The sequence below is a fragment of the Garra rufa genome, chromosome 7, assembly GCF_049309525.1.
Source record: "Garra rufa chromosome 7, GarRuf1.0, whole genome shotgun sequence".
Classification (NCBI taxonomy): Eukaryota; Metazoa; Chordata; class Actinopteri; order Cypriniformes; family Cyprinidae; genus Garra; species Garra rufa.
Window position 1 is genome coordinate 35,385,790 of NC_133367.1, and position 26,792 is coordinate 35,412,581.

At 32.9% G+C, this 26,792-nt stretch overlaps 1 protein-coding gene across 1 annotated transcript in view; it reads right to left on the reverse strand.

Annotated features, from left to right (window-relative positions):
- Positions 1-26,792, reverse strand: part of LOC141338140 (sentrin-specific protease 7-like) — a 29,438-nt gene that overhangs the window by 1,816 nt on the left and 830 nt on the right. The window contains exons 2-12 of the mRNA XM_073843700.1: positions 26,248-26,281; positions 16,536-16,745; positions 13,842-14,074; positions 10,617-10,711; positions 9,869-9,985; positions 9,675-9,794; positions 9,454-9,546; positions 6,602-6,738; positions 444-508; positions 249-292; positions 3-35 (exon numbers count right to left, since the gene is read on the reverse strand). Coding sequence (XP_073699801.1) covers positions 3-35; positions 249-292; positions 444-508; positions 6,602-6,738; positions 9,454-9,546; positions 9,675-9,794; positions 9,869-9,985; positions 10,617-10,711; positions 13,842-14,074; positions 16,536-16,745; positions 26,248-26,281 — 1,181 coding nt within the window. The remainder of the gene's footprint in view (positions 1-2; positions 36-248; positions 293-443; positions 509-6,601; positions 6,739-9,453; positions 9,547-9,674; positions 9,795-9,868; positions 9,986-10,616; positions 10,712-13,841; positions 14,075-16,535; positions 16,746-26,247; positions 26,282-26,792) is intronic.

The following is a 26,792-nucleotide window of genomic DNA, read 5'->3' on the forward strand; positions in this document are numbered from 1 at the left end:
ACAGCTTTAGAGAGTCCATGACCAGAACACAGGGCCTGAGGGCAAACCAGGATAAGAGACAGACAGATAAACGGATCAGGAATGAATCTCATCTGAGGAGCCCCTAGGATAATACAGAGAACTATAATAATAATACAAAGTATTTGTCCCCTATTATATTCTCTACTATGGATGCGCATTTGCAATATTGATGTTGTTGTGTATAAGATGAAGTTGAAGAGATTAAATATTGAAGACTGGTTTGGTACCTTCTGCAGATGGTCTCTCTTGTGCAGCTGTGTGCTGTGCAATCCTAAAACCACAGTAAAAGTACCATTAGATTCTCTAATAAAAACCAGGTCATAAAGTGCTCCAAAATGAATGCAATCTGTAATGTTTTTTCAAAAAAGATATCTGATAATATCCATTGAAATTAGTATTTAAACTGTGTTTAGTGAGATTACCGGTAGGTTGTGGGATCTCATCTCACTGGGTTTTAATTTGTTTCCTTTTGCTTGCTGTGAACTGTCTGGAAATATAGAAAACAAACATTCTCTGAGATCTTTTATATATATATATATATAGTTTGTCCTTTTTGGTTTATTTTTTTTTTAAAATTGGTGCCCCTTTACAATAAGAGCACAAAACTATTTTTGAAGAGACAATTATTTGATTGTTTAAAAACATAAAATAAACTTAGCACAAACAATTTAATAATTAATAAAATACAATATCATAATTAATCAGAAAAAAGCTGAATTCATTACTGTATCATTTTTATATAATTTACTTTGGGAAATATGTGTGTAATATTAACACATTCTCCATATTTTAAATGGAAGCCCTGCACAGTTATCCTAAGATCTGACATCTGAAATAATAACTTTTAAAATATATTTCTGAAAATGTAATAACTATTTATAAATATTTTCTGATCATTCGATAAATATTTCAATATGTTTGTGTGGCGTTAATTACAGTCATTAACCTAACCCTTGGCAATTTTTTTTACTAAAGTTATTGAAAGAAAAGAAAATTAAAATAAAACAAACTAACAAAAATAATACAATAAAATTTGTGTTTTATATGCAGTCTTATTTTAGTATCACTTATGTACTGGTATAATTTATTTGTTAATATTTTGAATTAGATTTTATTTTTATTTTCTGTTGTCACTTTAATTTTAGTTCCAAGTTTAGTAATTTTGACAAATTTTTGTTTAAATATGTCTATATAGTTTTAATTATTTTTTTATTGACTGGTTTTAGTTTATTTACTACAAGTTAAACTAAACAAAAATGAGAAATGTCGCCTTGACAGGTAGCTGAATTTTGAATGAAAATTCAACTCGCAATTGTTTTTTATTTTTTGTAAGAATTGTGAGATATGAACCCATAGCTGCAATTTTGAGAATAAAAAAGTCTGAATTGCTAGTCTATCTCCTGCAATTTTGAGAAAAAAAAAATGTCGGAATTGTGAGAAAAAAGTCAGAACAGCAAAAAATAAACACAAGAAAAAATTCACAATTCTTTTTTTCAGTATTGCAGGATATAAACTCACAATTCTGACTTGTTTCCAAAAACTTTAAACCTACAGCTGCAAGTTATAAATTCAGAATTGTGAGAATTAAACTAAATTTCTGACTTTTTTTCTCTTAATTCTGACTTTTTTCTCAGAATTGCAGGATATAAACTCACAATTCTGACATTTTTCTTGCAATTCTGACATTTTTTTCCTCACAATTCTGACTTTTTTTTCCTCACAATTCTGAGTTTTTCATCAGAATTGCAAAATATAAACTCGCAATTCTGACTTTTTTCTAAAAAAAAAGTGAGATATAAACCCAAAACTGCAAGCAATAAACTCTTGCAAAAAACTTTTTTTCTTGCAATTCCGACTTTTTTTCTTAGAATTACAACTCACAATTCTGACTTTTCTCCAAGAATTTTGAGATATAAACCCACAACCAGGGCTCTGAACCGGTTCAAGGAACGAAAACGAAAACCAAAAACAAATGACATTGTAAAGGAACAAAAACGAAAACGAAAACAAAATCAAATTTAATCGTTCTGAACAGAAACGGAAACAGAAATTCCAAATTAACCGGTTAATAACGGTATTTTTATCGTTCTCTTTATTATATCAATTTGGCAGACCAAAAACATGAATTCAAATTGTGTGCGCAAATGTGACGGTGAAACATACAACGTGAAATGCCCGCGAAGCAGACGTCATAAGCAGAGCCCTTTCTGATGCGACGAGCTTAAGGTTACCAAGCAACTGGCTGTTTCATGTGCAAAGGTATGATTAGGTTTAAGTTATTGTAGCCTAATTAAAACTTGTAGTTAAAATTACTAGGCTATTATGCATATTAGGTAAGGAATAAGTCAACAGGTTTTTATCGCAGATTAAGCCATGTGGTCAGGATGTGAAGCGGATGGTCTTGAAGGGGCTTATTTCGCTATAGTATTATCAAACAAGAAAATTGTTTAAAAAAAATTATTAGCGCATTTGTAACGAGTACGGCCGTTGCCAGCTATGAGGTCACCGATGTAGTGAACAACGGTCGAAATGGCATTCCAAGGGTCAGTTTATGGCAGGCCCCCTTCCCTATCTGCCAGGGTGGAGGGAGATGTGCCACACTGTGATTGGATCTTGGTTGAGGAACATAAACAAATGTTCAGAAACATCAGATAAGATGCCAAGACAACTACCAGACACCTCTAACAGAACAGGAAGAGAGACCTTCTGCAACCACGACCACCTAAGAGAGGACTTCTCATTGGATTACGGATTGACCCTCTCCAATCCTAAGGTTTGGGAATGACTGCCATAAAAATTCCTTCAGGATGCAACAGCAGTGGCCGAAACAAAGAAGGCCACAAAGATCCATCCAAATCCATTCATACATATGTTTGGGGACCTTAAATTGATGTAAACTGCAACAGATTCACTTCACCCTTTGATAAAGTACAGTGTATGTTGATGGCCATTGACTGTTAACCTAACAGTTCACAGAAGCAGGCGTATTAACATATTATGATATGAATAAGTGATTGTTCAACAGTTTTCTATCATGTTTGGACTCTTTTTGCTCCTCATAATGTGGGTAACAATTTGAAAGAGGTTTGGTAAAGAAATGTTGCATTGGGTAAATTGTAAAAGACACTGTCTAACTTTGTACTCTACTATATGCAAATGAGTTCCACACTAGGGCGGGTAACACCATGGCCACCTCAGACACAAGTGGCCAATCACATTCCTGGAATGGAGAGGCGCTAGATTCCAATCTCCTCCTCATCAAAAAGAGATAAAGGTAGCCTCCAAAAAGACACTCCTTGTACTGCGTCTAAGTCCCGTAAGGGAAGAGACATTAACAGCTACACCGTTCTGAGTCTGAACCCCGCAAGGTTAAGACATTAGCAGATACAAGGTCCTGAGTTTCTGGCCTGACGAGGAAAGAGACTTCAAGACAGCTAAGGATCCACTCAGCTCTTGAGTAAACCTTCTATACTGAATTCGGCTGCCCTTCAGTTGCAAAGGACCCAGCAGTGACGGACCCCGTCTGACTCCTGCCACTCCGAAAGCAGCGCAGCCCAGTCCGCAAAGGACCTCCACATTGGCAGACACTGCCTTGAACACACGGATCCTCAACGACGCAGCCCTGCTGCAAAGGACCCTGTGAGAATCCATCTGACCCAGCTGCCCGGTCCACGCCCTAAGGACCCTCTTTGGCACAACAGAAGTCAAGCATCCTCCAGGTCAGCGCCTCGACGGCTACCGGAACGCAACTCTGTGCCCTCCCCACTATATGCAAACCGCATCACCAGTGGAAGACGTCTCTGCCGCCGGACTGATCACCCGACCAAGTGGAACGTAACTATAAACTTACCAAACCTCTTTCCTAAAGACCTTGGCTTAGTTTATACCTGCAGCCTATGTTTTCTAACCTGTTTAGATAACATTTACTTGTGGTCAGCATTACAAATGATAGCTATATTGTTTGTTCCAAGATAAATACGCAGTTATTTATCATTAAACCTACCAGAGCCATTAAGTGGGTTTCCCATAGACAACATTACCATAGAAATCTCTTTTATTGCTACTTTCAGCTCAACAGCATTGCATTCTGCCATTCTGCGTTCATTCCATTTTGTTAGTTTCTACACTTTATTTGGTATCTTCTTTCACATTTAGTTGCCTATTATCTATTAGCAGTGTGTATTCATTTATTGGTTTATCACTAGTGTTGTATTTACTCTTGCATATCTATTGTTAATAAATTTCATTAATTTTATTACAATTGTGTTTTCATTGTGTTGATGATTCAAGGCTCTACTAGCTAGCTAAACCACCAAACTTTCAGATAAATCAGTTGACCAACTCCCTCCAGGGTGCAAATCTCAATTTATTGACCTATTGCCAAATTAACAGTCTTTGACTGATACACTGAACCCAGCGAGGTGGGAATTGGTCATCTGATAGACTCACAAACGCACCTTGAGTGACGTGTGACCCAAAATCACAGCGTCATTGGTGACGTGAGCCCCGTTTACTACACCGAGGTCCGGACAACGGTCATTTTTGTATATTCAAAAATAAAATGCCAAGCTCTCTGAATGATTATTTAGCCATTTAAACCACCTCATATCACATGAGTGTTTGCAATTCATGTTGCTGCGAGAAGCTAGCGCAGAGAACGGGGCTTGAGAGCGCGTTGAGTGAGAGCGCGTGTGCAGCCTCCGTTTGTTGCCAGATCCACCTATTATACGTGTTTTTTTTTACTCATTTTTCCAATTTAGTGTGACACTTTGGGACGTTTATAAAGTGGAAAGTTGAACGTTAGTGTTACTGATATATTAATCTTGTTTACAAAACACAAGCTTTGAACTTATTTCGGATATCTTTTTCTTTCTTTTTGTAATTGCTTGTTTTTCGTAGCAATATCTGGCAACTTTGTACATTCATTAAAAAAAAATCTTTTAGACAATCTGTAACTTAATTGCTGACAGGAAGATACCACAATCGGTCAGACAAACGCAGCGATCATCGTTAATATCTGAAAGAAATGTATAACACTATCAAAAACAATAGCATAATACAAATCTGTTTGTTACAGAATGAAATAGGCGACTATGCCAAATAACGTGACCTTAACTGGTCAGCAGGAAGACGTCTCATGCTCTTTAGTTAACATTAAGTCATCAAAAAACATTCATTAAAGCGGTGTTTCTCAACTGCTGGGTCAGGGTTAGGGTTTTGAGTGGGTCGTGGAGTGTGCAGTCAAAGAAACAACAAACATAATTCTGTTTTTTTTCTGACGCTAGGCTATATGTAGTGCATTTGAGGGTGTTATTATAGCACAATTTTTTAACACCTTACTTCGGACCTCACTAATATTCAAACCCTGGTTACTGCCACTCGTTTACTTTCGGTTTTAAAGACAAGAAGTTCAAATGACACAAACACGGAATTCTATCTATCTATCTATCTATCTATCTATCTATCTATCTATCTATCTATCTATCTATCTATCTATCTATCTATCTATCGCGCCGTGTAATAAAATAACGTTATTAACCGGTATTTTTTCTAGAAAACCGTTTTCGGAACATATTGTTTAATGAGGAACGCAAGAACAGAAACGTTATAATATCGATTCTGCTCGGAGTGAACCGAATGGATTTTTTTTTCGTTTTTAAGCCCTGAGTTATAATGTCGGAATTTCAAGAAATAAACTCATAATTCTGACATTTTTCTCACAATTCTGACTTTTTTTCCCCTCACAGTTTTTTTTTTTCAGAATTGCAGGATATAAACTCACAATTCTGACTTTTTTCCAAAAACTTTAAACCTACAGCTGCAACTTATAAATTCAGAATTGTGAGAATTAAACTAAATTTCTGACTTTTTTCTCTTAATTCTGACTTTTTTCTCAGAATTGCAGGATATAAACTCACAATTCTGACATTTTTCTTGCAATTCTGACATTTTTTTCCTCACAATTTTGACTTTTTTTCCTCACAATTCTGAGTTTTTCATCAGAATTGCAAAATATAAACTCGCAATTCTGACTTTTTTCTAAAAATTGTGAGATATAAACCCAAAACTGTGAGTTATAAAGTCAAAATTGCAAGCAATAAACTCACAATTCTGACTTTTTTTCTCACAATTCTTTTTCGTTAGAATTCTGACATTTTTCTTGCAATTCTGACAATTTTTTCGCAAAATTCTGACTTTTTTCCCCTCACAATTCTGACTTTCTCGTCAGAATTGTAAAATATATACTTGCAATTCTGACTTTTTTCTAAGAATTGTGATATATAAACCCACAACTGCGAGTTACAAAGACAGAATTGCAATAAATAAACTCTGTTCTCATTTTTTTTTCTTTGAATTACAGCATACAAACTCACAAAATTCTTTGTATGATTTGTACTTTATTTTATTTCCTATTCGAAAATATAAATATAAACAATCATGTATTTGACAAAAACTCACAATTCTGACTTTTTTCCCTTAGAAGTGTGAGATATAAACTATATATCTATCATATTTATTTTATTTCAACCAACAAACTGTTTTGTTATGATTATAGTTTTAGTTGATGTGTGTGTGCTACCTTTTTGACAATGCCCTGCAGAGCTTGCTTTGGCTGTCTGACTCTTTTCCTGGGACACAGCGCCTTTGTCTTTCCACGGGACACACTCAGGCCGCTCCAGACCAGGAAAACAGATAACCACGAGGTACCAGTGAGCCCTGGACAGAGAGCAAACAGAGCAGAAGAGGAAGTGGAAGTCAGTGATCTGTGATAAAGCCTTGTTTCTATTGCAGAATACACCCTTTAGCAGTAGGACTAGATGATACGCCTATAAATATAAATATAAAAAGCCACGCAGACTCTTCCACAAACATTTCTAAACGATGACTCAAAATAATAACGAATAAACTCATTCCAATGGATCAATGTAACTGATTCAGGGAAACCTACCAACTTAAGTAAAGACTGCGGATCGAATTTAATGATACACTCACACTGGCCAAGAAGAAGTGCATTCAAGTATTAATACTCAATGTTGCGCAAATTCATAATCACCCACAACATCATCGTAAAAATACTTTTTCAGCAAGTCCTAGTACAGGATATGCTTATCCCCAAAATGTGACGATGGATATTCCCAAGTTTGTGAATCATCCGTGCCATGTTGTACTGTGCAAGTGTGTGCGTGTCCATGTACAGCGTGTGTCCTGTGTGCCAATTCAGTTTTATGGGAACATGGAGTACCACATTGGAATTCCCTGTTCTCTCGCAGTTTCAGACTTTGACCTTGTTGCATGGATTTATCCCCGTGTTCATAAAGTTCAATCCAACATGCTCTGTTGTCCTCGTATATCAAACAAAGCTGAACATCTACGCAGTGCTTCAACACTCATCCTGACTATTAAACAAAAGAACATTTTGTAAAGTGTGTGTGAGATGTCGTAACTATTTGCGAAGGTTTGCGAAGCACTCTGACATTGGAGGCTCAGGTTCATTTAGTTTCATTTTTATTGTTGAACGCTTGTTCTGTTCCAAAGACAGAATGTTAGGCATCACAGGTGATGTTCCTGAAATACGCATTATGAAAAAACAAACTAGCATACAAATTTTTTTTTAAAGAAATTTACACTTTGATTTGATTCAGGATTCAGAGGATACATTTGATTCAAAGGATACATCCTTTGATTCAGGAAGGATGTATTAAATCTATCAAAGGTGACAATAAAGACATAGGGCCCTATGATTTTGGAAAACGTGGATGCAATTGCAAAATCCAATCATAAAAACAGAATTTACTGTATCACACGGAAATGTCATGGATTTTGCCAAATTTTGGATGAATTAACCAAAAGTAGGTCAGTACACTTAAATCAAATTGTGATATGGACTAGTGTCTGTGAATATTAAATCGCAAAAATTATTTAAATAGAATCCTGCATGTTCTGTGTGAATGAATGGCGCACACTCGCAATTTCATTTGTCACATTATACACAAATAGAAACTTAAAGGTCTTCACAGCAATCCGTACAAAAAAAGATTGGTTTAACTTGAAGAAATTGTGACAGAAATATATTACTTAATGCAATGTTAGTACTACTACTACTACTACTAATAAAATTATTATTAAAACATATTTTTTTTTGATGAGCAGTTTCCAGAAAAGAAAATATTTACCAGAATTTATTAAATACACAACACAGTATTTCTGGAAAACAACTAAAAACTAATAAATACATAAAATAATAATAACATTTTTTTAAAATATAAAATCAATTAATTAGATGCTTTTCATTTCAAGGAAACCATTAAAATGGAATCCAAAAAATGTATGGAAAATCCAGAATTTGGTAAAATAAAATAAAAATGAATTTGAGAATAATTAAATAAAACATATTTCATAGAGCCTTAAAAATGTATTTTTTGTAAACAAAATTTGTAATGCTGTTAGATTGCATAAGTTTCATGATTTCAATAAATTAGACTTGTTTTTTGATTAATATATATATATATTTTTTTTTTTAATTTAAGCAGAAAAATCTAATCTAGAAAAATAAAACGGGTAAAAAAAATGAATTTGGCAAAAAAACGAAATAGATTTCATTTTCAGTTATTTTAAATTTCATATGTTTAATTTAACCATTAGAGTCTAGGGAGGAAAAAATAATCCAGAACAAAAATGGAATTTGGGAAAAAATAAAACATGTCATAGGGCCTAGAAATTAATTTTCTAGAAAAATGAAAATGTGGAAAAAAACAAACAAACAAAAAATTAAATCCAGAGAAATTTAAACTGAAAAAAAGTAATAATAATAAAAAAAAGAATTTTGAAAAAATTAAAATAAAATAATAACAATAAAACAGATATAATAGGGACTTATAATGTATTTTTTGTTAGAAATTTAACAAATTGCTGGTGTTATGAAATTTTATGATTACAATAATTTAGACAAGATTTTTGATTAATATTTTATCCTGTAAAACAGAGTCTAGAAAAAACTAAAATGGAAAAAATGTGGAATCCAGAACAAACAAAAAATGGAATTTCAGAAAAAAATAAATAAGTGGATTTCATAGGGCCTGAAAAAAAATAATTAAATAAAAAAATAATAACAATAATAATAGTAATAATAATAATACTTATATATATATATATATATATATATATATATATATATATATATATATATATAAAATGTTTTTTTTTTCAATATAATTGTGTAAGTTTCATGATTTCAATAAATTACACATGCTTTTTGATTATTATTTTTTAATTTTAACTATTAAAACTATTAAACTACTAACTACTAAAATGGAAAAAAAATGAATCCAGAAAAAATTGGGAAAAAATGTAACTAATTTCCTAGGGCCCTATTCATATAAATGCTGTTTAATATTCTATTTATCAAATCATTTAAAATTCCATTTCACTTACTCATGATTTACGGGTATAAAAAGGTAGTCCTTGCTAAAGATGTCCACATGACGGGTCCATGTTCTCACTCTCTGATGTCTTCTGTACGCGGCTCTGTGGGAAAACACCACACATGGCATGAAATCCACAATTTAGCAACAAAATTCACATTAACTTTCATTTTTAGTTGCACCGTCTCTTTAAATCCAGCACAAACACACTGTAAAAAGGTGATTTCTTACGTGCTGCCGGCCTCTTCCGGACAGCCAGTGTCTTTTCGAGTCAGCTGCTTGTAGAAGAAACTGCTGAAGATGTGAGATCTTTCTGCCACATCTTTGTCGGCTCTTTCCAACAGAAGGTACCTAAAGGGAGTATTTAATATTAGGGGAAATTCCAGATCTCAAGCTGAAACCTTTAGAAGTACCATCAGACTCACTTGAGGTAGAAGTCGATGATGACGTCGTTGAGAAACTCGCCATCCTTGAGGCACTCCAGGTCCTCGGTTGTCACGGTAATGCCGCCCTTGGAGGGGGGAGGCGGGTACTGGATCAGCCTGGTGGAAAATGTTCAAACAAGCTCCTCATAGAAACTGTAACTTCAGCTTCCAAAAATACAATCCTCTGCACTAATCATGACATATCAATATTGACTTACAAATTAAATCTAAATTTCACTGCCTGTATGGAAACTTCAACAACTTTGATGGAAAGTTAAAGGTATGGAAACCTCTCAGAAGGGCCAGGGAACGTCAACGTTTGGGTTCCAACTGCTGAGCTTATGGCTTAATTATTGCTTTTAAAGAAGAAATTAAAGGTGAAGTGTGTCATTTCTGCACCTCTAGTGGCACCAAACAGAATTGCAAAAATAATGGAAAGTATAAAAACAAGTCTACTGTCTTCCATTTACAAAAGCACAATACCTTTTTAGTACCGGTATATTGCGCAACACTAAAAGCCAATGGAAAATCCTATTGGTTTTTGTTAAGTGAACCAAGGTGATGCTAACATATATAGGCTGGTCCAAAATACTTAAATACTGCAGCACTCTATATCATATTTTACAATTTTAAAAGATTTTCAATGAGTCTGTATTCATGAAAATATATAGCGGTCTTTATATTTCAGTAAAGGGTTATGGTGTCTTCAAATTTGAGGGTTCTTGGCATGAAACATCAAATCTGTTACCTGCGTGGTGAGCTCTGTTGCCGGCTGTGGCTCCGGAGGGGTCTTCTGACTGTTGGTTCTCTTAGCCAGCTGCTGGTCCCACTCGTGTTCTCCTTCTGGGGAAAAGTGAACCAGGTCAGATTGGAAACCAAACAGTTGGAGATACTCCAACCGCCTGAGCTTGGAGTATTCTAACCTACTGACCTTCTCATTGGCTACGAGGTCAATAGCTTTGGATACTCAGATGGTTTCCATTCGAGCGTGTAAATTACATTGAATTTCGTTCAAAAGAGAATTGTAAATATAGATTGGGAAAACGTAAAGAGAGCAAACATGATGGACTTAAAGTGCCAGTAGACACAAGGGCGATATGGGTTCACAAGAAGGAAAATGAAAAGAGCGACGCCATGTGCTGCCTGTTTAGGGCGGCTAACCGGGCTCCATCTCTGTTGAGCGCTGAGCCAGCTCGTAAAACGCAAGAAAAGAAAGAAAGGAGAAACGCGTCTGAGGTGGCCTACTTCCATCGCTGCCAGCTGGCACCATCGAACTTGAAAAAGAAAAGTGTCACGCCCCAAGAGTCCTGACGCCCACACGCAGATGTTGCCCCCAAAAAAGGCCCACATGCGTACTAAAGTTGAAGGACCCCCAAAATGCAGGAGCCATGAGCCCCCACCCACGTCATAAAGCCTCTGGAGAGAGTGACACAATGGCCACTTCCACACAACCCGAGAGAAAGGGAACTCAGCTACTATCCGAAAAGGCAGCCAAGTTTCCTTCTCTGTCCCATATCTACACACCAACACAGCCTCCATGGACCATGGCTAACCTCACTCTTGCTCTTATATTGGGCCGTATAATTCCTCTGGTGCCTCTATCACGCCTGCACTCAAATTCCTGCCAATATCTGGCCAACCCATTGAACGCTGTAAGAGGAAGCAATGGAGAGGGGCAAATGAATGGATGGATGTATAGATGGATGAATGAACGGATAGATAGACAAATGAATGGATAAACGAACAGAATGATGATGGATGGATTGATCAATGAAGGTATAGGTAATCAAAGGAATTAAGGATGGATGAAAGGACAAATTAATTAATAGATAGACAAAGGAAAGAAGGATGGATAGATTGACATGAATGGATATACAGACAAAGGATGGATGGACGCTCAAAAGAACAAAGAATGGATGGATCAATGGGTGGGTGGATGGATATACCAAGGAATGATGGAGAGATAAATAAAGGAATAGGTAAACAACGGAATGAAGGATGGATGAAAGGACAAATCATGAATAGATAGACAAAGAAATTGAGTATTGGTGGAAAGATGGACATGAATGGACTGACAAACAAAGGATGGATGGATGCATGCTCAAAGGAACATATGATGGATGGATAGATGACATGAATCGACAGACAAAGGAATGATGGATAGATGGATGCTCAAAGGAATGAAGGATGGATGGATGGATATACCAAGGAATGATGGATGAATGGATGGATAGATAAATGAAGGAATATATAGACAAAGGAACAAAGGATGGATGGACAGATTGGCATATGGATGGGTGAATGGATGGATGCTCAAAAGAACAAAGGATGGATATACCAAGGAATGATAGATGGATGGATAAATTAAGGTATAGGTAAACAAATGAATGAAGGATGGATGGATAGATGGACATATGAATCAACAGACAGAATGAAATGATGGATGGATGAATGGATGCTCAAAAGAATGAAGGATGGATATACCAATGAATGATGGATGAATGGATAACAGAAGGCATAGGTAAACAAATGAATGGAGGATGGATGGATAGATGGTGGACGTTTAAAGGAACAAAGGATGGATGGATGAATAATGAATATGAATAAACAGACAAAGGATGGATTAATGATACTGAAAATAGATAAAAGGATGACGAAACTTAAGGAATAATGGATAGACAGAAAAATGAATAGATTGATAGATAAACAGACAAAGGAATGATGGATGGACAGATTTTAAACGTAATGAAGGATGGATGGATATACCAAGAAATGATGGATAGATGGATGAAAGGACAAATGAATGAATAGACAAAGGAAAGAAGGATGGATGGATGAATAGATAGACATATGAATGGACAGATGGATGAATGGATGAAAGAACAAATTAATGAATAGATAGGCTAGGGAACAAAGGATTGATGATAATAGCCATGAATAGAAAGACGGATGGATGGATGGATGAATGGATGGATAAATTAAGTTAATGGTAAACAAAAGAATGAAGGACAGATGGACTAATGGAAGAATGGATAGACAAAGAAATCAATTAAGGTATAGGTAAACAAAGGACGAAGGATGGATAGATGGACAGACAGACAAAAAATGATGAGTGGATGAATGGGTAAATAAATAAATGAAGGTATAGGTAAACAGGAATGAAGGATGGATGGATGGATGGATGCATGAATGGATGAATGAAGGGCCAAATTAATGAACAGACAAGAATTAAATATGGATAGGTTAATAAATAAACAGAAAATAACGGATAAAAGAGAAAAGACCATGAAGAATATATGAAAGGATGAAGAAACTGATAGACTGATAGATGAACAGAAAAAAGAAATAGATGGATGGACTGATAGATAAAACAAAGAATGGATAGACAAATATATTGGATGGATAGATGGGTGAACAAAACAATGAATGAATGATAAAGAAAAACGAAGAATGGATGAAAGGATGAAAGAAACAAAGAATGTATAGATGGACAGAAAAAGGAATAGATGGAAGGAAATATGGAAGGACAGACAGATGAACAAAAGAATAGATGGACGGATGGATGGAAAAAAGAAGGAATGGACAGACAAAGAGATGAAAAGACTGAAGAACAGACAAAGGAATAGAAAATGAAATTGTTGGACGGACAGATATAAAATAGATGGACAAAGAAACTGGATAGATAGATAATAAAAACAAAAATAATGATGGAACAGATGGAAAGACAGACAGACACAAGAATTAATTGATGGACAGACAAAGAGATGAAAAGACTGAAGGACAGACTAAGGAATAGATTCAGGGACAATTAAATTGTTGGATTGACAAACAAACAATGGATAAACAAAGAAACTGGATGGGTGAATAGATAAGACAGACAGATGGATACAAGAATGGATGGATGGAACAGATTAGATGAACAGACGACCAACAAGGGAAAGCATAAATGGATGGACAAAGAGGATAAACTGACCTTTGCAGTGTCCTGTCCACCGTCGCTCACATTTTGTCCCAGTAGGGACAGGAGATGTTCGCCCCGTGGGTGGCAATGAAGCCGATTCAGCCCCTCCGACCAGGACAGTGAGTTACTTAAATTGCCCTGACCGTATCGCAGGCCAATCACGTCCATGAGAGACGCCAACAGAGCCGCCTGAAGATCCTCCAACTGACCAGTCAACACCAGCAGGACGAAAGGACAGGCCTGTCCTGGAAAAAGAATTGAAAAATAGAAACCACATTCTTCATCTCTTTTTATGCAGTTTGTTTCATTTGTTTATCTGGAGCATTTAACTCGGCTCAGATGGTTGAAGATCCATCCAGAAATACTCACTGGGTGGCCAAAAAATAAAAAAGTAATACAAATAAATAAATAAATAAAATAGCTTTCCTTCTGGCTAAAAGGCCAAGCACGTGAGCACCAGACTGAATGAATTAATCTTTTAATGGCAGCCACTTCAGTCACACACACCTGTTTGCGGTTCACACACTGCAGGTAATGCCTGCATGGTAATGCTTTAATACTCAATGGTTGACGGCTCATCACATGAGCTCCGACTGCTGCGATAACCGCATGGTGCCATTAAGACTGGCTTGCCATGCCAGCAGCATTCTCATTACAGAGATCAAGTGTGTGTGTGTGTGTGTGTGTGTGTGTGTGTGTGTGTGTGTGTGTGTGTGTGTGTGTACTAAGTAGGGCTTGATACATTTGTCTGTACAAACTGAATGTGAGGTGATAATAACAGCCAATGAGCAAATATAGTTGAATGTTTAATATACAATTATGAGGAACAGGATTTAGGACTATTGTTCTGTTACTTCTGTTGTTAAGTTATCAATTGTATTAATGTTATTTATTTAAATGGTACTGATAATAAATCACAATAAACATTTTTTATGCAGAGTATAACAGCTCACTAAATAGGGCTGAGGGAAAACGGACCTGCAATTAAAAATAAATAAATAAATAAATAAAAATAAAAATAATAATAATAATAATATTATATATAATTATTATTAATAAATATTAAACAATTTTTTTCTTGTTTTGTTTAAAATATTTATATTAAATATTTACATACAAATATGTAATAATATATAAAAACCTTAATAATAAGCTATTAAAAATTTATATTATTAATAATAATACTATAATAATGATAATAATAATTTTGAAAAAATCTAATTATGATTTTTCAGATAACATTACGATTCAAAATGAAATTTTAATAACATTATTATTAATATTATTATTATACAAACCTGTTTTATTGTTTTGTTTACAAATATTTATATTAAATATTTAAATAAAATAGGTAATTATATATACAAATAATAATAATAATAATAATAATAATAATAAATTAGAAAGTAATATTAATATTATCATTAGTAATGGTTTTAAAATTAGTAAATAATAATAATAATAATAATAATAATAATAATTATTATTATTATTGTTGATGCTGTTATTGTTGTTAAATATTACACAGAACCATATTTCTTTTTGTTTAAAATATGTATATTAAATATTTACATACAACATGTAATAATATATTAAAATATTACTAATAAACTATTAAAATAATATTATTAATGTTATTAGTAATTAGTAGCATTACTATATTTTTAAATAATAATAATAATAATAATAAGGGGAAAATCAATTTATGTTTTTTTAGATAAAACTTATTCATTTTAATAATAATAATAGTAATAATAATATATTATTATTAAAAAAATTTTCTTGTTTTGTTAAAAATATTTATATTAAATATTTACATAAAAATATGTAATATATAAAAATTATGAATAAACAATAATATATTAGAAAGTAATATTATTAATTTTATTAGTAGTAATAGTACATTAAATAATAATAATAATAATAATAATAATAATCATAATAAATATTAAACAAACCACTTTTCTCATTTTGTTTAAAATATTTATATTTATTATTCACATAAAATATGTAATATATAAAAAGTATTAATAATAAACTATTAAAATAACATTATAATATTATTAGTAGTAATAGTATTATCATTTTTAATAATAATAATAATAATTATTATTATTATTATTATTATTATGTTAATATTACTTTATAATGATTTTGTTTAATAATAATAATAATAATAATAATAATAATAATAATAATAATAATAATAATAATTTGAGGAAAATCAATTTATTATTTTTTAGATACAATTGTAATTCAAAATACATTATTGTTATTATATTAACAATATTAATATAAAAAATACACATTATTCTGCTATATTTCACTGCAAAATGAAAAAAAAAAAGTATTTTAGAAAAAAATCAAGCAGCTTTTGTTTAAAGCTTCAAAGGAATGTTACAACTTGGCACATTAATGCAAAAATATGTTAATAATATATTATATTTGTGTGGTCATAGGTATTATTTTTTAAAATAGTAAAAAAAAAAGACAGATATTTTATTTGTTTGTATTTACTGTACAACATGCTTCATCCAGTCACAATTTAGAGACAGATCTTTATATTTTACAACAGTGCTTTATAACAAGGAATACTCTTCATGTGCCATATTTATGATATGTATTACGTGTCATTTGTGAAATGTGTTTGTTCATAACACAAGCTCACATGGATCCCTACCCAGAATGCTCCGGTGCAGGCCTCACCTGAAGTGTGTACGGTGTGCAACACAGACAGCTCTTTCTGAAGTAGCCTGGCTTGAGCATCTGATACCATGAAGAAGAGGAGAGAAGGTGCGGGCTCCTCCGTGCTCGATAACAAACTGCCGTCACGGGCCAGTCCGCCATCCCACACACCGTACGAGAGAAGCTGAGAACACGACACGCTAACGGCTACCTCACCTTCACCATCTGCACCTACAAATAAAGAAACAAGCAGGATTATTTGACTTGGTAATAAAAACAAAACGGTTAAGTAAATGATTCAACGATTTGATCAAAACATGCAAATAGACACCAAACCTACTGGCATAGCGAAAGAGTCACTGAACAAATCGTTTTGGTGAACAAACTCAAAAAGATTTACTATTTTATGAATGCTACAAATTTGGATATTCTACTCTTTTCACATATCCATTTCACATATCCTCTTTCCTTCATAAATACATGACATTACGCAAGTAAAATGGGTTTCAAACAACAACTGATGTTGACTTGACTAACTTTTAGGCTCATACTAGAATATGTACGTCAATGCTAATAGCTATCAGCCACAACCACATCTTTATCATGTCAAATATCCTTTTTCCCTCAGAAATACATCCCATTATGCAAGTAAAATGGGTTTCAAACAGCAACTGACAGTAACTTGACAAGCTTTTAGGTGCACACTAGCATATTTACGTCAATGCTGATAGCTAACAACCACAAGAAAAGCTCAACCACATTTTTTCTTGTCAAATGTCCTCTTTCCTTTAAAAAAATGTCATACTATGCATATAAAATTGGTTTCAAACAGCAAGTGACATTAGCTTGACTAACTTTTAGGCTCATACTAGCATATGTGCGTCAATGCTAACAGCTAAGAGCCACAAGAAATGTCCAACCACTTTTTTTCTTCTCAAATGTCCTCTTTCCATCAGAAATACATCACATTATGCAAGTAAATTGGGTTTCAAACAGCAACTGACAGTAACTTGATTAGCTTTTGTGTGCACTAGCATATGCACATCAATGCTAACAGCTAGCAGCCACAAGAAAAGTCCAATCCCATTTTTTTTCTTGTCAAATGTCCTCTTTTCTTTAGAAAAATGTCACATTATACATATAAAATGGGTTTCAAAACAGCAAGTGACGTTAGCTTGAATAACTTTTAGGCTCATACTAGCATATGTACGTCAATGCTAACAGCCAACAGCCACAAAAAAGTCCAACCACATTTTCTCATGTCAAATATCCTCTTTTCCTCAGAAACAGATCACATTATGCAAGTAAATGGGTTTCAGACAACAACTGACGTTAGCTTGACTAAAATTTAGGCACACACTAGCATATGTACATCAATGCTAATAGCTAACAACCACAAGAAAAAAAACAACCTAATTGTTTCTTGTCAAATGTCCTCTTTCCGTCAGAATACATCATATTTTGCAAGTAAAATGGGTTTTAAACAGCAACTGACAGTAACTTGACTAGCTTTTAGGTGTGCACTAGCATATTTACGTCAATGCTGATAGCTAACAACCTCTAGAAAAACCCAACCACATTTTTTTCTTTCCTTTAAAAAAAATGTCATACTATGCGTATAAAATTGGTTTCAAACAGCAAGTGACATTAGCTTGACTAACTTTTAGGCTCATACTAGCATATGTACGTCAATGCTAACAGCTAGTGGCCACAAGAAATGTCCAGACCCATTTTTTTCTTGTCAAATGTCCTCTTTCCTTTAAAAAAAATGCCATATTAAGCATATAAAATTGGTTTCAAACAGCAAGTGACATTAGCTTGACTAACTTTTAGGCTCATACTAGCATATGTACGTCAATGCTAACAGCTAGTGGCCACAAGAAATGTCCAGACCCATTTTTTTCTTGTCAAATGTCCTCTTTCCTTAAAAAAGGCATATTTTGCATATAAAATTGGTTTCAAACAGCAAGTGACATTAGCTTGACTAACTTCTAGGCTCATACTAGCATATGTACGTCAATGCTAACAGCTAGTGGCCACAAGAAATGTCCAGACCCATTTTTTTCTTGTCAAATGTCCTCTTTCCTTTAAAAAAATGGCATATTTTGCATATAAAATTGGTTTCAAACAGCAAGTGACATTGGCTTGGCTAACTTCTAGGCTCATACTAGCATATGTACGTCAATGCTAACAGCTAACAGCCACAAAAAAGTCCAACCACACTTTCTCATATCAAATATCCTCTTTTCCTCAGAAACACAATGCTAATAGCTAACAACCACAAGAAAACCCCAACCTCATTTTTTCTTGTCAAATGTCCTCTTTCCATCAGAAATGTATCATATTATGCAAGTAAAATGGGTTTTAAACAGCAACTAACATTAGCTTGACTAACTTTTAGGCTCATACTAACATATATGTCCAATGCTAATAGCTAACAGCCACAAGAAACTCTTTCCCTCAGAAATACATCACATTATGCAAGTAAATGGGTTTCAAACAACTACTAACTTTTAGGCACACACTAGCATATGTACGTCAATGCTAAAAGCTAACATCTATAAAAAAAACTCCAACCACATTTATTTTTTTTGTAAAATATCCTTTTTCCCCTCATAATTATGTCAAACTATGCATATGAAATGAGTTTTAGAGTGTGTTCACACTTGTAGTTCAGTATGTTTGGTTCATTTGGTCCAGACCAAAAAAGAAAATGATCCGCTTAACGTTCACACTGGCAGTTTTGTTGTTATTATAAATAAAAGTAGACACTTTACAGATGCAAATGATGTACTCTTATCTACAGGATCAAAAATGATGGAGTAATTTAGGTTCCTTTAGAGGTTATAAGAAAGAAATGCCACAAAACGTGCCGGTGCGTTTGTCGACCCCAGAGGGTTAACAGCGAACCCAAAGAGACCGAACCTGAAGGCATGGTGTATATTCCGTCTGCTGGACTAAACATGCTCATTGTTGCGTGTATATGATTTAATTTAACAAAGAGCTCATAAAAGGCACTTTACCTCCTCGTTGTTCCACCTTTGCTCTCTGCTTATTTGGTTTTAGATACACTACTTGTTCCCTTTGTAAAATCATGTCGCATAGCGTCACATCTTGTCATTACTTCCTGTTTTTTGGTTCGTTTAGAAGTATTTGATCCATTTTGTGTTCATATTTCATTCGAACCACAACAGAGATTGTTTAGAAGCGGACCGAAACCCATCTTTTTAGCGGCCTCAGTCCATTTGTTTGGGTTGCACCAGGGTTCGGATGGCAGCGTTCACACTTACTCTAATATACTTAACGCCTATTTGTTGCAATCTAATGTCCTGCCAAATTATTTTTTCCTTGTCAAATATCCTCTATCCTCTTTTTTAGCTTGACTAACTTTAAAGCACGCACTAGCATATGTACGTCAATGCTAATAGCCAACAGGCACAAACATATCAAAAGCTTGATAAAATGCTCTCTTTGGCTCTTGAAAGAGGATGGCCTCATTTAAATCATTACCAATGTGAACTAGCATTGGTACACTCTGATATTTAGTGGTCATTTGTCACGATTTAATGTCCCGCCAGTTTTGTTCTTGTCTTAATGTCCTCTTTCCATCAGAAAAAAAAAAACTGATGCTGACTTGACTTTTATGCACACATTAGCATATGTGTACATCGATGCTAACAGCTAAAACCCACAAGAAAAGTCCAACCACATTTTTTTTTGTCAAATGTCCTCTTTCCCTCAGAAAAATGTCATATTATTCATATAAAATGGATTTCAATAAGCAACTGATGTTAGCCTGACCAGCTTTTAGGTTCATACTAGCATATGTACGTCAATGCTAATAGCTAAAAGCCACAAGAAAGTCCATCCTAATTTTTTCTTGTCAAATGTCCTCTTTCCCTCAGAAAAATGTCATATTAGTCATATAAAATGGATTTCAATAAGCAATTGATGTTAGCCTGACCAGCTTTTAGGTTCATACTAGCATATGTACGTCAATGCTAATAGCTAAAAGCCACAAGAGAAGTCCAACCTATTTTTTTTTCTTGTCCAATGTCCTGCTCAGAAAAAAGTCACATTATGTATATAAAATGAGTTCCAAACAACAACTGACAGTGACTTGACTTTTGGGCACAAACTAGCATATCAATGCTAATAGCTAAAAGCCACAAGAAAAGTCCAGCCCCATTTTTTTAGACATTAACTGACATCGACTTGACAATTTTTTAGGTCTGTTCTAGCATATATACATCAACGCTAATCGCTAACATCCAAACATATATCAAGTGCTTGATAAAATGCTCTTTTTAGCTCTTGAAACAGGATAGTCTCGTTTAAATGAATACCAATGTGGACTAGCATTGGTTCACGTTGATATTTAGCAGCCATTTGTCACCATGTAATGTCCCGCCATTTTTTTTCCTGTCAAATGTCCTCTTTCCCTCAGAAAAATGTCACATTATTCATATAAAATTGCTTTCAGACATTAACTGATATCGACTAGACTAATTTTTAGGTCTGTTCTAGCATATATACATCAAAGCTAATAGCTAACAGCCACAAACATATCAAAAGCTTCATAAAATATTCTTGTTGGCTCTTAAATCATTACCAATGTGAACTAACATTGGTACATTGTGATATTTAGTGGCCATTTGTCATGATTTACTGTCCCGCCATTTTTTTTCTTGCACAAACTAGCATATGTACGTCAATGCTAACAGCTAAAAGCCACACAAAAAGTCCAACCCCATTTTTTCTTGTCAAATGTCCACTTTCCCTCAGAAAAATGTCATATTATTCATATAAAATGGATTTCAATAATCAACTGACGTTAGCTTGATTAACTAAAGTTCATAGTATATGTACGTCAATGCTAATAGCTAAAAGCCACAAGAGAAGTCCAACCTAATTTTTTTTGTTGTCCAATGTCCTCCTCAGAAAAATGTCACATTACGCATATAAAATGGGTTTTAATCAACAACTGACAGTGACTTGACTTTTGGGCACAAACTAGCATATCAATGCTAAAAGCTAAAAGCCACAAGAAAAGTCCAGCCCCATTTTTTTGTCAAATGTCCTCTTTCCCTCAGAAAAATGTCAGATTATTCATATAAAATGGCTTTCAGACATTAACTGATATCGACTAGACTAATTGTTAGGTCTGTTTTAGCATATATACATCAAAGCTAATAGCTAATAGTCACAAACATATCAAAAGCTTCATAAAATATTCTCGTTGGCTCTTAAATCATTACCAATGTGAACTAACATTGGTACATTGTGATATTTAGTGGCCATTTGTCATGATTTCTCTTTTTTTTTTCTTGTCCAATGTCCTCTTTTCTTTAGAAAAAAAAAGTCAAACACACATGCATTAGCATATGTACGTCGATGCTAATAGCTACCAAACCACAAGAAAAGTCCAACCACATTTTTTGTCAAATGTCCTCTTTCCCTCAGAAAATTGTCACATTATTTATATAAAATGGGTTTCGAACAGCAACTGATATCAACTTTTAGGCCTGTACTAGTACATATATGTCAATGCTAGTAGCTAACAGCCACAAACTTTACCAAAAGCTTGATAAAATGCTCTCTTTGGCTCTTGAAACAGTCTCGTTCAAATGGTTACCAATGTTAACTTACATTGATATGTAGCACCTATTTGTCCTGATTGACTGTCCCGATAGATTTTTTTTAATTTTTGGTCAAATATCCTCTTTTCCTCAGAAATAAGTCATATTCTGCAAGCAAAATGGGTTTCAAACACTTTTGGGCACAAACTAGCATATGTACATCAATGCTATTAGCTAAAAGCCACAAGAAAAGTCCAACCACATTTTTTTTTCTTGTAAAATGTCCACTTTCCCTCAGAAAAATTTCATATTATTCATATAAAATGGATTTCAATAAGCAATTGATGTTAGCCTGACCAGCTTTTAGGTTCATACTAGAATATGTACGTCAATGCTAATAGCTAAAAGCCACAAGAGAAGTCCAAACTATTTTTTTTTTTCTTGTCCAATGTCCTCCTCAGAAAAATGTCACATTATGTATATAAAATGGGTTTTAAACAACAACTGACAGTGACTTGACTTTTGGGCACAAACTAGCATATCAATGCTAATAGCTAAAAGCCACAAGAAAAGTCATTTTTTGTCAAATGTCCTCTTTCCCTCAGAAAAATGGCAGATTATTCATATAATGGCTTTCAGACATTAACTGATATCGACTAGACTAATTGTTAGGTCTGTTTTAGCATATATACATCAAAGCTAATAGCTAACAGCCACAAAGATATCAAAAGCATCATAAAATATTCTCGTTGGCTCTTAAATCAATAGCAGTGTGAACTGACATTGGTACATTGTGATATTTAGTGGCCATTTGTCACGATTTACTGTCCCGACATTTTTTTTTTCTTGTCCAATGTCCTCTTTTCTTTAGAAAAAAATGTCAAACACACTTGCATTAGCATATGTATGTCGATGCTAATAGCTAACAAACCACAAGAAAAACCCAACCTCATTTTTTCTAAAACAGAAAAATGGCACATCATTTATATAAAACGGGTTTCAAACAGCAACTGACATCAGCTTTTAGGCCTGTACTAGTACATATACGTCAATGCTAGTAGCTAACAGCCACAAACTTTAGCAGAGGCTTGATAAAATGCTCTCTTTGGCTTTTGAAACAAGATGGCCTCGTTCAAATGGTTACCAATGTGAACTAACATTGATATTTAGCGCCTATTTGTTACGATCGACTGCACTGATAGACATTTTTTTTTACATTTTTTGGTCAAATATCGTCTTTCCCTCAGAAATACGTCATATTCTGCAAGCAAAAGGAGTCTGTCAAATGTCCACATTGTCAAATGTCTTCTTTACTTATATAAATGGCTTTCAAACAAAAACTGACATTGACTTGACTAACTTTTAGGCGTGCACTAACATACACATCAGTGCTAATCGCTAACAGCCACAAACTTATCAAAGGCGTAATAAAATGCTTTGTTTGGGTCTCGTAACATGACAGCTTCATTTAAAAGAGTACATCGGTACATTTTCCCTCAGAAATACATCACATTACAAAAAGTAAAACACGTTTCAAACAACAACTGAGATTGATTAGTTTTTAGGCACAATCTAGCATATGTACATCAATGCTAGTAGCTAACAGCCACCAAATTTATCACAAAGGCTTGATAAAATGCTCTCTCTGGCTTCCGAAACAAGATGGCCTTGTTCAAATGATTTGTTTGAATGTCTCTGGAGTGGTTAGCTTACGCACAAAGACCCTAGAAAGCTAAGAATAGAAAGGCGCTTGTCTGAAACCCTCATAAGCATCTTATGCACACACACACACACAGGCGCTCTATTGAACACATTCAATAATACGGGGACGTCTGAAGTCACGCAAACAAGTTCTCTACTCTTCCTCTGTCTCATACACATAAATAGAGTCTTAATCTGAGCCGTCTTATCGGTGAAACTAAGAGCGAGGAGAGAGAGACAGAGGGTCACAGACAGTTGAAGAGAGATGTCATCCGGGACAAAACAGGGTGAAGGGTCAAAGAACTCTGGACGCCCATCCAATGAGACAATCGGGTGTAGTTACACTTCTGTACCACTCAGGGCAGCACAACAGCAAAACATTGGCGTTTTTAGACATAAACTACGTGTAAATGACCAGATTTGCTCACTGGGTGTCCAAATTGTATATTAGTATCACAGTAAATCGCTCTACTCCTTGATAAAGCGCACACGCCATACAATATAAGGCAAAACACCTGTTTAAATTAGTCTAGTTTTTTACTGCTCTTCCCAGCATGAGCACCAGACTGAATAAATTAATCCTTTAACGGTTTAATGTTAATGCTTTAACATTCAGACTTCATAAAGAGAAGTACACCAAATTGACCACATTTACTTATTTAGAAAAAAAAAAAATAATAATAATAATAATATATATATATATATATATATATATATATATATATATATATATATATATATATATATATATATATATATATATATATATATATATATATATATATATACACACACACATATTCATTTTTTATGAAAGTAAAAAAGGAAATTTAAAAATATGAAATTTAAAAAATATTTTAACAATATTAGTTTAAATATATTACAAACTAATTTTATACTTACATTATAATTTTGTAAAAAATCTTATGTAATTTTTTATTTAAACATTATGTAAAAAATATTTTATATAATTATGAAATCTTTTATAAAATAAGTTATATTTTTATTATTTTTATTATTTTATTATTTATCTATTTCACATTCATTTTAACAATATTAGTTTATTATTAGAATTTTATATTTACACGATTTTAAACTCAAACTTCATTTTTATTTTATAATTATGTAAAACTTATATGTTATATATATAATTAGATGTAAATATATTATTAAATAATTATGAAATCAATTATAAAATAAGTTATTCTAGTTTTTATCTTGTTTTTTAATGTTTTTTTATTTCAAAATTATTTTAACAATATTAGTTTATTTAAATATTTTATGAAAAAATTTCTATTTACACTTATAATTTTTAAACTCAAATTAAATTTTATTTTAAAATTATGTAAAAAGAAAAGAGATATTATACATAAATATATTATGTATAATATACAAAGATAATATACATAATTTAAGAATTATTCAATATTATATTTAATAGAAAAAAGTTTTATATTTATTTATAGTTAGATGTAAATATATTATTAAATAATCACTGAATCTATTATAAAATTACAGATTTGTATTTACATTTTTAATTTTAAATCAGTTTTTTATTTAAAAAATATTTTAACAATATTATTTTTATTAATTAGATGCAATCTATATTAAACATTATAATTTTGAATATTTACATTTATAATATTTATACATAAGTTTTATAGGTATTTTTCATATTTATTTTCAAATTATAAAAAAAAAATAATTTATATAATTATATATAAATGTTATTTAAGAATTAATTATTACATATATTATTAAATATTATTAAAGTTATTCATTTTATTGACTAGTTGTAGTTTTTTTCACTTTCATTTAAAAATATATATATTTTTAATCTCGTATAATTAAATGTATATATGTGCATTTCATTATACAAAATTTAAAAAAAAGTATTTACAAGTTTTTATATGAATGTAAAATAATTGTGTGAATGTTATATTTATTTTTAAATTATTTAAAAAAAATTATTTATATAATTAAAAAAATGTATAAGATATAAATGTTATTTATTAATTAACTATTAAATATATTGTCACATAATCCTGTTATTAAAATCATTTTACTGCCATTTATAAATAAACTAATTGTAGGGATTTTTAACTTAAATTCTAAAAATATAATTTTGTAATCTTGCATAATTAAATGCATAAATAATATAATATATACAAAATAAATACAAATAAATTTTAGATTTGCCTTTGTATTATTTAGACTCTATTTTAGATTCTTCTTTTCATTTATTATTTAATATTCATTTTAAATGATTCTAAATCATATTTTTATATAATTACATATAAATATACTGTTGAGCCCTGAGATAACAGAACTCAGAAAAAAAAAAAAGAAAAATCAAATAGATTTATGGCCCACTTTGTCTTTTCTAGGTTCTTCCCCTCTCCTTATTTCTCAAAGAAATAAAAGAAAAAAGACATATGATTAGTTGTAAATACCTTTCAGTGGTACAGCGATGCCTTCATCTGTGATCTATAAAAAAAAAAGAGAGAAGAAAACATCGCATTAAGACAAAAGCCAAACATGGACGGGATAACAAAGGGCTGGCGGTCTCTTGAACTGCTGACTACAAAGTCTGTCCACCACCAGATATTTAACAGATTGAAGATATAAAAGAGTCATTCTGCCACAGATGGGAAAGCAGAAAAGAACAGTCACATAAAACACTGGTCAGTGAACCCAAACCAGAAGAGAGGACGTTCCTGCTGCGATTCGTTCCGATAAAGACAACAAAAGCTTGACACTTTCGCTCTCTTCCAAAAGTCAGCATTCTTGCTGCCCACATTGGCAGATTTTTCTAAGGCAACATCTCAAATAAAATCAACCACATAAAAGACTGATTTGGAACGGTCTACAAAGACAGGAATTATGCTAAATATACCACAGGAAGTGTGAAAAATATCTATGCAATATTAATGTTATTGTACAGCACATGTGCTATAAAGTATTCATTTTCTTGATTAAAAGTCTTACCAGCTTTGTA